The 17,248-nt window shown below is 49.8% G+C and overlaps 1 protein-coding gene across 3 annotated transcripts in view; it reads right to left on the bottom strand.

Annotated features, from left to right (window-relative positions):
- Window positions 1-17,248, bottom strand: part of INPP5A (inositol polyphosphate-5-phosphatase A) — a 166,466-nt gene that overhangs the window by 105,246 nt on the left and 43,972 nt on the right. For 2 of the 3 annotated variants that reach the window (XM_051982792.1, XM_051982793.1), the window contains exon 2: window positions 6,701-6,742. In XM_051982792.1, coding sequence (XP_051838752.1) covers window positions 6,701-6,742 — 42 coding nt within the window. Of the gene's footprint in view, window positions 1-6,700; window positions 6,743-7,333; window positions 7,479-17,248 lie in introns of those variants that run through there. The other variant, XM_051982795.1, reaches the window with a different exon arrangement.

Genomic DNA, 17,248 nt, shown 5'->3' with positions numbered 1-17,248 from the left:
CGACCCCCACATTTCGGTGGAGACCTCAGTGGGACCCGCCCTAGGAAAAGGCTCCAAAGAGCCGGGGACGAGTGGTCTGGGCCCTCCCGTGCTGGGACTCCCGGGGGGCCTCCAGGGAACCACCAAGGCAGCATCCAGAGCTACGGGTCCACGGACTGGGCTCCCCTGATTCTGAATCGGGACAACGGCCCCCCCCACCCGAACCACCCCACGACTCCCGACTCCCAGGCTTGGAAGGCTAAGTCCATCAGACCGCTGGGACCTTGGGAGGGACCCCCGGGAGACTGGAAGAGTGAGCTCACCCACCATGGGGCGGCCGCAGGCGGGGAACGCTCAAGACTAGAGGGGTCCCCGAGAGAAGAGCCAGCTGGTGATGGGGCTCGGGCTGGGGGGGGGTCTTCACCCCCTGCTCTGCTGCTTGGAGCTGAGAGGCTTTGGAGGAGTCACCACCTCATGGGGCCTCGGCTTCTAAGTCTGTAAAGAAAGGGGCTCCAAGCCCCCTCCGGGCCCAGGAGGGCTCACCCTCGTCACACCAAGATCTGGGCAGCCTTCCCGCCTTCCTGCCCCAAGCTAGGGGCCCACCGGCCCTCCACAGCCCTCGCTGGGGCCCTGCTCTGACATGGGGAGCCCCCCGGCCCCGCTCAGGGTCGCTCCTGCTCCCACGGGGCATGATGCGGCGGCCCGGCCCACGGAGCTCCCGGGGGCAGAGACCAGCGGACCCCGGGCTCTCTGGGACGCCTGCGTCCGGGCCAACTGGAAAGTCTGGCTCGGCCCCTCGCGGGGAGCAGGAAGGCCGCGTCCCTCCGGCGCTGCCCAACCAAACAAGGCAGCGAAAGCCGCCCTGGCTCGGGAGAGGCTAAAAATACAGCCTCCGCCGGGGCCGCTGATGGAAACGTGGCCCCGAGCCTTCCCACACAGGCCTCCCGGGGAGGCTTTTTTTATCCTTTAATAATAACTTTTTGCAAGAGAGGCTGAAACATCCCCGGGTTGGAAACGGTTGAGGCCCCGGCAGAGGCTCCCAACACACAAACAATAAGGAATGAATCAAACTTCAGAAATGGGGCCACAGCCTGGCCAAGGCAAACAAAGTGCGGAGGCCCCTCCTCTCCCCCCACGGCCTGAAGGTCAACCAGCTGTCAGGGCCCGGCAGGAAAGAGCCGAGGGAATCCCGAAGCCGGCGTCCGTGGAAAATCCCAGCCCGCCGCCCGAGGCCCCGAAAGCCGGGAGGGCCCCTCCACCGCGGCCCCAGCCCACGTTCTAGCCGCCCGGGCCGCACTCGCCCGCACCGTCGGGCGCTAGCAAAAGGTCGGCTCTCGCACAGAGGCCAAAGGGAAGCCAGGCTCCGGCTCACGGCCTGCTGCTCGAGGGGCCGCAGATCTCCCTCGGAACCCCACCGCGGCCGGAAGGCGGCAGCCCCCCGGGAGGGGGCATGGAAAATCAGCCCGGAGAGGACACAGCAAGGCAAGCTGTCCAGTCTGGCCCCTCAACCCGGCTTCAGAGCCCTTCCTGCCAGGGATCCGGAGGCCTCCGCGACTCAACCTGCGCACACGGAGCGAGTGATCTAAGTCTTAGGATCTGAGATAAGATGCCTGAGAGCTCTAGGAGCCCGGGACCCAAAATGCCGAGGCTTCTGCCCTCAGGGGCCATCGTGAGTTAAGCTGCCTCCCCAGTCCTAGAATTTAAATTCTAATATCGCCACCCTGCCCCCCACTCCCAGTGACTTTCCGTCACCCAAAGTCCTAGAAGCAGACCACTGGCCCCTTCCCCCTCACCTCAGTCTATTGAGCGATACCCACTGGTCCTATCCAAAAAGAACTGGGCTCCTGGTACCTCCTGAATCAAACCGGGAGCTCCTCCTGGCCAGGGACAAGAGCTTTTCCCCATCTCCTGAGCTCTTAACCAGTTCCTGGCAGATAGTAAGTGCTTAATAAATGCTTCTCGAGTGACTGAATGGTCAGTAACTAGCCAGGTGTAGAAAAAAAAGCTAGAAAGTAAGTAGTTGCCACCAGCTGGAAAATGGCTGAATAAAGTTATGGTATATGAATATCATGGAATATTATTGTTCTGTAAGAAACGATCAGGAGGATGGTTTCAGAAAAGCCTAGAGAGACTGACAGGAACTGATGCTGAGTGAAGCGAGTAGGACCAGGAGATCATTGTACAGGGCAACCAAGATTATGCGATGATCAATTCTGACAAGACGTGGCCCTCTTCAACAGTGAGATGATTCGGGCCAGTTCCAATGATCTTGTGATGAAGAGAGCCATCCACACCCAGAGACAGGACTGTGGGGACTGAGTGTGGATCACAACATAGTACTTTTCACCTTTTTTATTGTTGTTCACTTGCATTTTGTTTTCTTTCTTATTTTTTCTCTTTTTGATCTGATTTTTCTTGTGCAGCATGACATTTGTGGAAACATGTATAGAAGAACTGAACATGTTCAACATATATTGGATTATTTGCTATCTGGGGGGAGGAAGGAGGGAAAAATTTGGAATGCAAGGTTTTGCAAGGATGAATGCTTAAAATTACCTATGAATATGTTTTGAAAATAAAAAGTTTTAATTAACTTAGGAGAGAGAAGGGAAAAAGGGGAAAGGAAAGGAGAAAGGAAAAGAAAGGAGAGGAAAAGCAAGGAAAGGAAAGGAAAGTCTCCCTGCCTTCTGTATTTAAGGGAAGAGGTAAAGGAAGAGGGAGAAGGAAAGAAACATGGAGTTAATTCCTGGGATGTGCCAGGCACTATACAAGAAACTTTACAAATATTCTCATTTGTTCCTCATAACAATGCTGGTTTGTAGATGCCATTATTATCTCCATTTTAAAATTGAGGAAATTAAAGCTGACTAAGGTGAAATGACTTATCTAGGGTCACACACAGCAAGTAGGTGTTTAAGGTTCTCCTGACTCCAGGCCCAAATGTTTCTCCATGGCATCCTCTCCCTGCTCAATAGGAAGAGAGAATGAGGGGAAAAGGCTTGTAGGCTAGGTGCCATCCTGTATTCCTCCCTCTCTGATCTGTCCATTTCACTTCTAACATCTCTGATCTGTTTTCACCTCTGTAACATCTGTGGTCCATTTCACTTCTGTAACATCCCTGATCTATTTCACCTCTGCAGCAGCCCTGATCCATTTCACCTCTGTAACATCTCTGGTCCATTTCACCTCTGTAACATCTCTGGTCCATTTCACCTCTGTAACATCTCTGGTCAGTTTCACCTCTGTAACATCCCTGATCCATTTCACCTCTGTAACATTTCTAGTTGGTTTCACCTTTGCAGCCTCTTTCCATCAAGCCTCCCTCTCTTCTCTGACCACACCCCCACCCTAGGGCAAGTCCTCATCACCTGGGGAGAAGGGCCCCCCCATGGGTCTCCCTGCCTCCAGTTCAGCCTTCACTAACCACCTATTCCATAAATTCCAGTGGCTCCCTGTCACTTCTGGGATTAAATAAAAAGTTCTCTTTGCTCCTCAAAGCCCTTTCTCATCTTCTCTTCCTGTCTTTTCAGTCCTCGTATACTCTAGTTTCCCCAATTCCATAACCCCAGCTTCTCAAGCTGTGTCCATCTCTCAGCTGCAGGCTTTCTCTCTGGAAGCTCCCAGGCCTGGAGCTCTCCCTCCACAACTCCCCTTTCTCAAACATTTTTCAAGACTCAACTAAACTCCTTCCTTCTGATCCCCCCAAATTCCAGGGGGCCCCCCATGCTAATGATCTTCCATTTATCCTAACTAGAGCTCCTTTGTACAAGGCTTCCTCCACTGCTTTAGAACAGATGACTCCCAAGGCCCCTTCTTCAGTCCTGTTCTCTCATCTGACATCTGGCCCCATATTCCACACCTGGCTGAGGCTATACTTTGCCCTCCAAACCTCGGTCTTTCTGATCTCACTCTTGTTGCCGAAGGGCCACCATTCATTCCTCCTGTGCTCCCCAGCCAAAGCCTTGAGCCTGGACTTGACTTTTCCCTCTGTCCAACTTTCCTAGAAAGTCAATTATCAAAGCCATCTGCTCTCTCTCCACAATGTGTCTCAGCCTTAGTTTCCTTGTTTGTAAAATGGGAATGATAAAATCACTTCCCTCACAAGGTGGGCATGAGGACCACATAAAGCCCTCGCCAAACTGTGCAGCTCTCTAAACCTGCAGTTGGTATCCAGATGGAAGTAACAAAAGCTAACGATCCCTCAGCGGCACAGGGAGCGGGCAGCATATCTGCAGGGGATGGAGCTTGGGCTTCTTTAGGATGCCGGGACTCAACAGAAGCAGGAGGGAGGCCTGTGAGTAGGGAAGGGCCTCTGCAGAGAGACCATCTCCAGGGCCTTTGAGCCCCTCACCCCATGAGAACTGGGGGGAAACTCCTCAATCAGCTCTTCTGGCTACCTGTGAACCACCTTTAAAATAGGATTGTCGAGACATCAGTTTAAAGCTGGAAGAGTCCCCTAGAGTACAGGCAATCATCCCCTCTTTTTGCAGAGGAGGAAACTGAGTCTCAGGGGGCTAAGTGACAGGAGTCAGGATTTATTACTTCCTGGCATCCCCTCTCCTGCTTCACGAACCCCTTTTGAGACCTCTTGCACTCTTCTCCAAAATAATGATGGAGCCTTCAGGCAAGGGGAGGCCAGTTCTGTTGGGTTAGGATTCCCAGGACCCATTTAGTGCAGTTCTGTAGGTACTCGCCAAATGCTCAGCCTCTCCTGTGCTCACATACACCCTCTCTCTGTGTCTCTCTCTCTACCCCCCCCTTCTGTTTCTCTCCTCTTTCTGTCTCTGTGTGTCTCTCTCTACCCCCTCCCTCCCTTCTCTCTGTTTCTCTCATCTTTCTCTCTCTATCCCCCTCCCTCCCTTCTGTTTCTCTCCTCTTTCTGTCTCTGTGTGTCTCTCTCTACCCCCTCCCTCCCTTCTCTCTGTTTCTCTCATCTTTCTCTCTCTATCCCCCTCCCTCCCTTCTGTTTCTCTCCTCTTTCTGTCTCTGTGTGTCTCTCTCTCTACCCCCTCCCCCCTTCTCTGTTTCTCTCCTCTTTCTGTCTCTGTGTCTCTCTCTCTCTACCCCCTCCCCCCTTCTCTGTTTCTCTACTCTTTCTGTCTCTGTGTCTCTCTCTCCCTCCCTCTCTCCCTCCTCTCTGTGACCCTGGGGCATTTCTTCTTTAGGAACATGATGGGCCCTCTCATGGACCACAGACAGCCGGGTTTCCAAAGCTCCCCCTTTCCTAACCGCCCCCTGGGCCAGCTCACTGGCCTCCTTTCAAGCTCCTGACCACAGCTGGAGAAAGTCCCCAAACCGCAGGGCCTGGGCTGATGCCCTGTTCACACAAACTCCTGGCCCCGGGGGCACGTTCTGATAGGCCGGCTCCCGTGCCCGCCTCCCGTGCCCGCCTGCCCGCAGCCGCTCTGAACCCTGCACTCTCTCCCTCCAGTCTCAGAATCTCCCTCTCCCTCCACAGATAACCCTCTAAGGCCTTCCCACCTGAGGAGCTGGGGGGGGGAGGGTAAGGGGACATCAAACGAGACCCCCGGAGGGGGGTGGGGCCACCAAGACCACGCCCACTCTGCTGTTCAGGGCGACCTCTGGGATCCCCCAAGCGAAGGGGCGGCTGCCCCTCAGCGCCTCTCCATTCACTGATTCCAACATGGGCACTTGCCCAGTGACCTCAAAGACACGAAAAGGGGAGAGAATGTACGTGAAAATGCTCCTGGCGGGATCCTGCCATAGCCCAGAATGGGAAACAAAGCCGCCCATGTAGGGGGGGAGAAGGTGGGGGGAGAATAAGTGACTCGCCCAAGGTCACAGCTAGCAAGTGTTAAATGGCAGCTTTTGAACTCGAGTCCTCCGGCCTTCAGGGCTGGCGCTCTGGGCGCTGAGCCTCCTGGCCGCCCTGCACGGGAAGTTATTAAGCACTGACTGTATGCCAGGCCCGCGAAGAGCACATCCCCCCCCAAAGGAGTCTATGTGGGTTATGGGGAGGGGGCCCTGAGGCAGGAGGAGGAGGGAGGCCAGGCCTGGCCAGTGACACGGCCATTACAAAGGCCCGGAGACGGAGATGAGGAGCTGGAGAAAAGGCTGAAACCCGCCTGGGACCGCCTGGGACCGGCTGCAGGACCGCCAAAGCCCCCCAACGAGGCGGATCTCAGGGGCCGGGGGAGGGGGAAGGAGTGGGGGGGGACACGGTCCCACCTGCAGCTGGAGGAGGGGGAGAAGTGGGGAGGGCCAGGCCGGGGATGGTGCTAACCTTCAGAGGACGGAAAGGAGGAAGAAGCATTTATAAGGGGCCTACTGTGTACAATGGCCCCAATTCAACGAGGGGGGAGACGGCCAAGCAGGGGGGGGACCTCGCCACCCTCCAACGGCAGCTCCCACTCGCTGCCCACACCCGGAGCCCCCTCAGAGCCTGCGGCCCCGCCCTGGCCCAGCCCCCAGCCCGCACCCGGGGCCCCTTCGTCTGCCAGGCTCGGCTCTCCCTGCCCGCCGGCCCCTGCCCGCCAGGCTTGGCTCCCTCTCAGTCTGAGTGGGTCAGAGCTGGGGGCCCTGGCCAAGCCCACTTATTTCCTCCCGTCTGTCTCCTCATCTGTAAAACGGGTGTGGTCCCCTGGAAGCCCCGCCCCCCGGCCCAGCACCAGCAGCACCCAGCGGGGGCTCAGGGCCCACCTCTCTCTGGAGAAGCCCCCACCCCCCGCAGACCCCGGGCTCGGGCGGAGCCTCCGCTTACCTGGTAGAATTCTCGAAGCCAATTCTTCTGTAAGTTCTCCGGCTGAAAATCAGAAAGAAAGAAGCGGTCAGACCGAGGCGGCCGGGGAGAGGTCACGGGGTCGACGGGATGGGGGCCGGGGGGAGGGGGGCCCCCCTGAGACCGGACGCACCCCTCGGGAAGGAGGGAGGGCAGGGCCTGGCCCCCACCGACCCCTAGGCCAAGGGTCCCCAGGGCAAGGCCGGGGCCTGAAGACCCCCCCCAGCCCTAACCCCGGCTCAGCCCCCACCCAAAGCGCTTGTTGTTGGGAAGCCGCGAGGTCGGGAGCAGGGGGCTCCCCCACTTCTGTCCCCCACCGTGGGGTGGTCCCTGAGACAGGCGGGAACATGGAAGGGAGAAGGGGCCCAGGCTGAGGAGGCCCAGGGCAGGGAGGCCCAGGAGGAGGAGGCTGCCTCAGCACAGATGAAAAATCCCTCCTCTCTCCTGGCCTCTGCTCTCCTGAGCCCAGCTGGGTAATGGGAGCGGGAGGCCCTTGGAGAGAGAACCCATCCCGGGCAGCCGCCATAACTGGACAAAGGACGGGGTCCTCAGCCTGAAGAACTCGGCGGGGAGGGGGGGTCCCCGATCTCCAAGCAGGGTCATGTCCGAACCAACCTGGAACCTGGGACCAGGGGGGACCAGTTAGAACCAGTTCAGCGGGTCTGAGTCAGTGGGAGCCAGTGAGCAGCGGTCCGGGCAAGATGAAACCAGTTTGGAGCCGAGCAGATGGTGTTTCATCTGGCCCGGAGGCCGGACCTCACTGTGGGCTACCAGAATGAAGGAGAGGGGTGGGGGGGAACAAGGGGGGAGATGAGGGAGGGGAGGGAGAAAGGAGGGGGGAGAAGGGAGGGGAGGGAGAGGAGAAGGGGAGAGAGGGAGGGAGGAGCCGCTGTGGCTCCACCCCCCCCATTGCTCAGTTTCTCCCACGGAGCACCTCAAGGTTTTCCCGCCCACCCCAGAAGCCCACGTTGGCTCGGCGGCCCCTCGGGAGGATGGAGTCGGGTTAGGGTTAGGGGTGGGAGTCGGGAGTCGGGAGTCGGGCAAGGCTCGGGCCCCGGTCCTGAGAGGCTCCGAGTGAAAAGGGGGGGGCTGGGCAAGCCCCCCTCTCTTGGCCTGAGGGGGATGAGAACGCTTCTCTCCCGCCCCTTCCCCCCCTCCCCCGCGGGCAGAGCATCTGCTCTCAGCACAGAATCCCGTGAACTTCAGGAGTTAAACGTTAATCAAAAGCTAAAAATAGTCCCGGGAGCTGCCAACTGCGAGGCTCAGGTCTGGGCCGGGAGCGCAGTGGAAAAAGGGCGTCATCAGCCCGAAGCCCCGGAGTTCTCGGTACTGGCAGGTGATGAAATCTTGGGGGGGCGGGGGGAGGGGAGGGGCGGACCCCGTTGGAGCAGTTCCTGAGAAGCGGTGGGGGGCGGGGGACACCTCCCAGGGCCCAGGCACGCCCACGGCCTTTCTATCCTTTCACTTCCAGCCTCTCCCTGCCCTGCCCCCCCCTCCCCCAGCCTCGGGCCCTCTCTGGAGACGCTTCCTGGGGACTTGCTAAGAAAACGCCTCCGAAGCCTCTCAAACCCCCTCCAGAAAACTCTAGAAAACCACCCAGGGCCGGCCCGGCGCAAGGTGGGGGGCTGGGAGTGGGGGGGGGGGGAGGCGCGCTGCCGCATAGGGGCCCGGCAAGGCCTCCCCTCCTGTGACTCAGAGGCCCCGGCACACCGGAGGGCCCCCACCTCAGGGCAGCCGAGGCCCAGCGGGACCCCCGCCCTGGGGCCTGCCAGCAGAGGCCGCCCGCCTCGGAGCTAAACCCCACCGGGGGGCCCACAAGGGAAGCCCGGCGGGCCCGCGGACACACAAAAGGCTTCGGCGCCTCCTCTCACAGGAAAGAAGCAGAAAATAAGCAAAGAAAGGACGTGGCGTATAAAACTACTCCGGTGATCGGGAGAGTCGGGACGGAAGCCCAGAGGAGGACCAGGGGATCCACCTGGCTCCACGTGAAACCTCCAAGAACATGTAATTCTGTCTCAGGCCCCAGAGAAGAACCTGGAAGAACTTTGAAAGGATCTGAAAAAGGAAGTTAAAGAAGGAATCAGAGGAGGTCATGAGGAAACCAAATTCTCCCTCTTACATGATCACATGACCATATCCTTGGAGAACCCCGAGATCCACGACTTCAGCAACGTTGCAGGACACAAACTAAACCCCCAGAAATCCTCAGCATTTTTATACGTCACCAACACAATCCAACAGCAAGAGATACAGAGAGAAATTCCACGACAGCATAAAATATTGGGGACTGTCTGCCAAAGGAAAGGCACCAACGACATGAGCAAAACTACCAAACACTTTCCACACAAATGAAGTCTGATCTAAGCAAATGGAAACATAACAAATGCTCTTGGATTGGGCCGAGCAGATATAATAAAGATGACAATACTCCCTAAACTAATCTATTCATTTAGTGCTGTACCAATCAGACTCCCAAAAAACTATATCCCAAAAAACAGAATTCGTCTAGAAGAACAAAAGGTCAAGAATTTCAAGGGAATGAATGAAAGAAAAATCAAACGAAGGTGGCCTAGCTCTACCTGATCTAAAACTATATTATAAAGCAGCAGTTACTAAAGAGCATCTGCTATGGCTAAGGAGTAGATGAGTTCATCAGGGGAATGGGTTAGGTCCACAGAACAAAATAATCGGTGACTATGGCAATCTAGAGTGTGACAAACCTGAAGACCCCAGATTTGGGGACAAGAACTCATTATTTCACAAAAACTGCTGGGAAAACTGGAAACGAGCATGGCAGAAACTAGGCATGGACCCACACTTAACACCATATACCAAGATAAGGTCGAAATGGGTTCAGGATTAGACATAAAGAGTGATATTAGAAGCAAATTAGAAGAACATAGGATAATTTACCTCTCAGATCTGTGGAGATGGAAGGAATTTGTGACCAAAGGACTGGAACTTATTATTGACCACAAAATAGATCATTTTGATTATATTGTTAAAAAGTTTTTGTACAAACAAAACTAATGCAGACAAGATTAGAAGGGAAGCAATAAACTGGGAAAACATTTTTACATCCAAAGGATCGAATAAAAGCCTCATTTCTAAAATATACAGAGAATTGACTCGATTTTATACTATTTCAAGCCATTCTCCAATTGATAAATGATCAAAGGAAAGGAACAGAATTTTCAGATGAAGAAATTGAAACTATTTGTAGTCACATGAAAAGGTGCTCTAAATGACTATTGATTAGAGAAATGAAAATTGAAACAACTCTGAGGTACCTCTACACACCTGTCAGATTGACTAGAATGACAGGGAAAGATAGTACGGAATGTTGGAGGGGATCTCGGAAAACTGGGACACTGATGCATTGTTGGTGGAGTTTGAATGGCTCCAGCCATTCTGGGGAGCAATTTGGAATTATGCTGAAAAAAGTTATCAAACTGTGCATCCCCTTTGATCCAGCAGTGTTTCTACTGAGCCTGTATCCCAAAGAGATACTAAAGAAGGGAAAGGGACCCACATGTGCCAAAATGTTTGTGGCAGCCCTGTTTGTAGTGGCCTGAAACTGGAAACTGAGTCGATGCCCATCAGTTGCGGAATGGCTGAATAAACTGTGGTATATGGATGTTATGGAATATTATTGTTCTGTAAGAAATGACCAGCAGGAGGAATACAGAGAGGCCCGGAGAGACTGACATGAACTGATGCTGAGTGAAATGAGCAGAACCAAGGGATCATTATACACGGCAACAACAAGACTATATGAAGATCAATTCTGATGGGCGTGGCTGACTTCAACAAGGAGATGAACCAAATCAGTTCCACTTGTTTAATCGTGAAGAGAGCCATCTACACCCAGAGAGAGAACCAAGGGAATAGAGTGTGGAACAAAATATAGCATTTTTACTCTCTGTTGTTATTTGCTTGCATTTTGTTTTTGTATCAGTTTTTCTTATTCTTCCTTCTTGATCTGATTTTTCTTGTACAGCAAGATAACTGTATAAATATGTATACATATATTGGATTTAACATGTATTTTAACATATTTAACATTTATTGGATTACCTGCCAGCTAGGGGAAGGGGTGTTTGGAGGAAGGAGGGAAAAATTTGGAACAAAAGATTTTGCAAGGGTCGATGTTGGAAAAATTACCCGCACATGCTTTGTAAATAAAAAGCTTTAATTAAAAAAAAAAAAAAAAAGGCAAGTCAAAGAAGTAGAAGGAAAACTGTGAAAAAAAAATGAGAGCAGTGAAAAACACAAAACATGAAAAAAGTCAATGACACAGTAAATGAGACACAAAAATTTGCCAAGGAAAATAATTTCCTAAAAATAGAATTGGCCAAACGGAGCAGGAAGTACAAAAGTTCACTGAAGAAAATAAGTCCTTAAAAATCACAATTGAACAAGTGGAAACTATTGACTCTATGGGACATCAAGATATGATAAAAAGAAACTCAAAAGTTTAAAAAAAAAAAAGAAGAAAATACAAAATTACTCACTAGAAAAACAGGGCTAAAAGAAAAAAATTTTAAAACCAATTTGGAAGAGATAAGAATTACTAGACTTCCTGAAAGTCTGGACATCTTTCAAAAAATTATCAAAGAAAATTGTGGTGATATATTAGAACCAGAGAGAAAAATAGAAAATGAGATAATTCACTGATCACTGCCTGAAAGAGAGGCCAAAATGAAAACTACCAGGAACATCACAGCCAAATTCCAGAGCTCGCAGATCAAGGAGAAAGTATCACAAGCTGACCCAAAATAAATAAAAATAAAATGTCATAGAGCCATTCAGGATTACACAGAATTTGACCGTTTCCACGTTATAGAGATGGAAGATCTGGAATACAATATACTGGAAGGCGAAGGAGTTAGAATTACAACCCAGAATCACCTACCTAACAAAAATTAAATGTAATCTTTCAAGAGGGAAACAAAATTAAGGGACTTTCAAGCTTTTCAGATTAAAAGAACAGAGCTGAATAAAAATGCTGATCTCCAAATACAACACTCAAAGAAAATATAAAGGGTCAAAAAGAAACCAGAAAGGAAAAACATAAGAAATCCAATAAGGTTAAACTGTTTATATATCGATAGGGCAAGATAATCTTTGTAATTCTTAAGAACTTTATTATCATAAGAGCAATCAGAAGTAGTCTGTACATAGAGGGTGTGGATATAAGGTGACTATACTCCAAAAAAATAAAAAAATTAGAAAGAAAATTGCACTGGAATTAAGAAGGAGGATAATGAATGGGATAAATTATCTACATAAAAGATACAAGAAAACTATTATGATAAAAGGAAGTAAAGTAAAATTGGTTCAAAATGGGTATAACAGACACATTCAGTTGGAGAAAAAAATCTTGTCTTACACTATAAGGAAATAAAAAAAGGACAGGGATAATAGAAGGGGGAGAGATGACTGATAAAAAAAAGAAGAGTATATTAGTGACGGTGGAATCAGAAGTGGAAACTTTACTGAGGAGGGAAAGGGTGGGACAGAATAAGAGAAAAAGGGAGATAAACAGTGAAAAATATCATGGATGGAAATACACAATTATAACTATAAATGTGAATAGAATAAACTCACTCATAAAATTGAAACAAATAGCAGAATGGATTAAAAGTTAGATTTTGATAATATGTTATTTATGATATATATGTGTATATATACATATATATACACATATATATATGTATATATACATAAAACTGCTTACATCAATAAAATAGGAAAAAAAAGCAGACCAACAAATTGGTCATGCAACTAAAAAAATATTAAAAATCCCCAATTAAACACTAAATCGGAAATCAAGAAAATCAAAGGAGATATTTTTAAAAACTAAAAACCACTGAACTAATAAAACTAGCTTTTTTTTTGGGGGGGGGACCAATAAAATAGATAAACCACTGGTTAATATCATTTTAAAAAGGAAAAAAGAAAACCAAGTTACTAGTATTAAAAATGAAAGAAATGAATTCACCACCAATAAAGAGGAAATTAAGACAATTGTTAGGAATTATTTTGCCAAATTATATACTAATAAATCTGACAGTCTAAAGGAAATGGATGAATAAATACAAAAACATATATAACCCAGTTCAATAGAAGTAGAAATATTTCAATAACCCAATAGATAAACTGAACAACCCATCGATGAACTTCCTAAGAAAAAACCCCCAGAACCAGATGGATTCAAAACCAAATTCTACTAACCTCTTAAAGAACAAAAAATCCTAATACTATGTAAACTATTTAGAAAAATAGGCAAAGAAGGAATCCCACCAAATCCCTTTCATAACATAAATGACACAAAAGGCCAAAAAAAGAGAAAAAGGAAATTATAGAACAATTTCCCTAATGAATACTGATGGAAAAAAATTTTTTTAAATGCTAGCAACGAGATTATAAGAATGTATCATACATTATGATCTTTGTGATCTCTAACAAGAATGCAGGGCTGCTTCCACACCAGGAAAACTACCAGCATTACTGACTATATCAATAACAAAACTAACAGCATCAATAAATGCAGAAAAAGCCATTGACTAAATACAGGCACCCATTCCTACTAAAAACAATAAATCGAAATAAATGGAGCTTTCCTTAAAATAAGTAATACTTATCTGAAGCCATCAGAAAGCATTATCTCTAAAAGGAATAAATAAGCCTTCCCAATAAAATCAGAGGTAAAGCAAAAATGCCCATTATCACCTCTATTATTTAATATTGTATTAAAATGTTATCTTTAGCAATAAGGAAAAGAAAGGAATTAGAATAGGCAATGAGGACATTTTTTTTCAGATGATATGTTAAGCTTAGAAAATCTTGGAGAATCAACTAAAAAACTACTCGATATTTTTAACAACTTTGGCAAAGTTGCAAGAGACAAAATAAACCCGCATGAATCATCGGCCTTTATATATTATCAACAAACTCAAACAGCAAGAAATAGAAAGAAATTAGAAAGACAATAAAAATATTTGGGAGTCTACCTGCCATGACAAACCCAGGAACTCTATGAATACATTCACAAAACACTTTTCACACAAATAAAGTCAGATCTAAACAAGTGGGACAATATTCGTTGCTCATGGGTAGGCCGAGTCAATATAATGAAAATTACAATTCTACCTAAATTCACTTATTCAGTGCCATGCTAATACAATTATCAAAAAATTATTTTAAAGAGCTAGGAAAAATGAAAAATTCATCTGGATTTTTCCAGCTCAAGGATATCAAGGGAATCAATGAAAAAAAAGGTGAAAGAATGTGATCTAACCATACCAGATCTCAAACTGCATTATAAAGGTGTAATGATCTAAACAATCTGGTACTGGTTAAGAAATCAGTGAAATAGATGAAATACAAAATATATGATAGTAAATGACCATAGTAATCATATGATAAACCCAAGGAGCCAACCTTTTGGAACAAAAACTCATCATTTGACAAAAACTGCTAGGAAAACTGGAAAACAGTATGGCAGAAACCAGTTATGGGCTAACGTCTCACACTGTATAACAAGGTCAAACTGGGTGTGATGATGGGTGATACCATAAACAAATTAAGAGAGCATGGAATAATTTTATGTCAGATTTATGGACAGAGAAGAATTCAGTCCCAAAGAAGATACAAAGAGCTTTATAACATATAAAATAGATCACTTTGATTACATACAATTTAAAAAGTTTTAGTATAAGCAAAACCAATCAAAATGATCAAGAACGCAGAAAACTGCTGGAGGTAAGGACAGGGTAGAATTTGAAACTAGAATCTCTGATAAAGGCCTCATTTCTCAACTATATAAAGAACGGAATCAAATTTATAAGAATACAAGTCATTTCCAATGGCTAAATGGTAAGGGATACAAGCAGGCAATTTTCAGACAACAAAAAAAACCCAAAGCTATCAATAGCTACATGAAAAAAAAAATGTCCTAAATCACTGCTGGTCAGAGAAATTCAAATTAAAGCAACTCAAGTACCACCTCACATCAGAACGGCTAATGTGACAAGAAAGAAAAAAGTGCACTGTTGCAGAGGATGTGGGAAAACCGGGATGCTGGTGCACTGTTGGTGGAGCTGCGAACCGATCCAACCATTTCAAAGGGCAATTTGGAGCTATGGCCAAAGAGCTTTCAAACTGCGCAGACCCTTTGATCCCGCTTTGGTCCCAGACCTTTTGATATCACTGCTGAATCTATACCCCAAAGATGTCCGAAAATGGAAAGAGGATCTATTGGTAGCAAGCTATTGGTAGCGGCTCTGTGTGTGTGGATAAAGAATCGGAAAGCAAAGGCTGCCCGTCACTGGGGGTCGGCCAAAGGGGATCGCACGGGATCGGGACGGAACGCTGCTGCACTAGGAGAAGTGACGAGCAGGACGACTGGGGAAAAGCCTGCAAAGACTGACAGGAACTCGGGGGAGTGGGTGCCGGGGACCGGGAGAAGGTTGCCCCGGCGACGGTGCTGTTGGAAGAAGGGCCGAGTGCCTCTCCTCAGCCTCACATGGGCTAAGCCGTCCCAGGACCCTTCCACCCCCACTGACGAGGACAGGCTGAAGCAGGCGGGTTTTCGTTTTTTCTCTCATTTTTTCCTTTTCTTCCAGTCTTCTCACACAAAAAGAAATGTTCTAGGTCATTGCGTCTGCCTAACTTAGATCTGACCGCTTACCATCTCAAGGGGGGAGGGGAGGGATGGAACTCAGAACTTTAAAATAAAAATGTTAAAAGAAATTGGGGGGGGAGGCCCAGCTGGACCCACGCTCTCCTGCCAACCTCCGACCCTTCCCCTTAAGAACCTCCAGGGTGTCGACACCGGTTCAGTATATCCAGGGCCAGGAAATCCTGCTCGAATGGCGTCCCGGGGCTCCCCAGGCTCCCAGCTCCTCCCCAGAGCCCGGAGCACATGTGTGACCAAGCAGAAAGGGACTCCAGGCCGGGACCCTCCTGGATTTCCTCTGGGGCAAAGCCCAGGCTGCTGCTCTCCGGAGCACCCAACGGCTGGGTGAGACCATCGGAAATGAGGGGGAAGTGCCGGGCACGGGAGGGACCCAGAGGCGCCCGGACTCACGGGCAGCAGCGGCCTTGTCCCAGAGCACGGCCGTCCCCCCGCACAGAGGGGAAAATGAGACAGATCCAGGAGCAGAGACACCGCCAGCGCCCCCTTCCAAGACATAAAGGGGCCAGGAGCTGCCCCCGGCCGTGGCCCTCCCTGGCTCCCCTGGCTTCCTGGCCCATCTCTCTGTCCTTCCTGCCGGTTCTCTATCTCTTTCTGCTCTGTCTCTGTCTCTGAGAATCTCAGCAGGACGAGCACCTGTTCTTTCCTCCCACAGCCTCAGGATTTCCTCTCGTCCCTGGATGCCTTTTCCTCAGTTTCCTTTGCTCCGGATTACTTTCTCCTGCTCCCTCTCCGTGAGGCACCAGCCCCACTTCTCTCCATTGCCTCTCCTGGCGATTTCCTCACATTTCCCCCTTTGTCCCCCCCCCCCGGTGCCCAGGGCAGGGCCTGGCCCGTGGCAGGTGCTGAGGGAAGGCTCCTTTCGTGGCCGTGGCTGCCAAAGGCCTCTGGGTAAATAAAGGTGCCTCGGCCGCAGCTCGAAGCCTCTGGCCAACGGCTCCCACCCTTCCCACACACCCAGTTTCTACACTAGGCTTCAGGGCTGGAGCCGAAGGCTAACACTCCCAGGAGGCCCACTTCCCTCTCCCCCAAGTGCGCCGGCCCCCACTGCCCGCCGTGGGCCGGATGCCCTCCCTCGATGAGGCGGCGGGCAGGCTCAGGTCTCTCCTTCAGATTCACTTCGGAGGCGGCTTTCCTCCAAGAACCCAACGTGAGCCTGGCCTCCGTCATGTGGGGGAGCCCTCCCTGGTGGCCCCAGGAACAAGAGGCCCTCCCCTTCAGAGCCAGCCAGGCTGTGGCCCTCTCGGGGGACAGAAGCCCCTGGGGCCGGCCTGCTGCTCCATCACGGCCCGGAGTCTAATGTTTGCTGGATTGGGCGGCAGCAGCCAGTCTCCTAAAGCTTTGCTGACTCGCTATATTCTTAGAGAAATAAGGCTGGGGGCACAGACTGGATCCTGGCACTCCAGGCCCCCTCCGGGGAGGCAGTTCTGTGATTCTTCGTGTCTCTCTCTCTCTGTCTCTCTTTGTCTCTGTCTCTGTCTTTGTCTTTCTGATGCTGTCTCTCTCTCTCTGTTGCCCTGTGTGTCTCTTGTCTCTCTCACTGTGTCTCTCTCTGTCACTGTCTCTCACTCTGTCTCTATCTCTCTCCGTCTCTCTCTCTCTGTCTCTCTCTGTCTCTCACTCTGTCTCTATCTCTCTCCGTCTGTCTGTCTGTCTCTCTCTCTCGCTCTATCTCTCTCTCTGTCTCTCACTCTGTCTCTATCTCTCTCCGTCTCTCTCTGTCTCTCACTCTGTCTCTCTCTCTCTCTCTCTCTCTCGCTCTATCTCTCTCTCTGTCTCTCACTCTGTCTCTCTCTCACACACAGAGCCATGTCCTTTCTGTAATTCTA

The sequence above is a fragment of the Antechinus flavipes genome, chromosome 2 (genome assembly GCF_016432865.1).
Source record: "Antechinus flavipes isolate AdamAnt ecotype Samford, QLD, Australia chromosome 2, AdamAnt_v2, whole genome shotgun sequence".
Classification (NCBI taxonomy): domain Eukaryota; kingdom Metazoa; phylum Chordata; class Mammalia; order Dasyuromorphia; family Dasyuridae; genus Antechinus; species Antechinus flavipes.
Note: the sequence above shows the minus strand (reverse complement) of the source record. Positions and strands in the feature narration are given on the sequence as shown.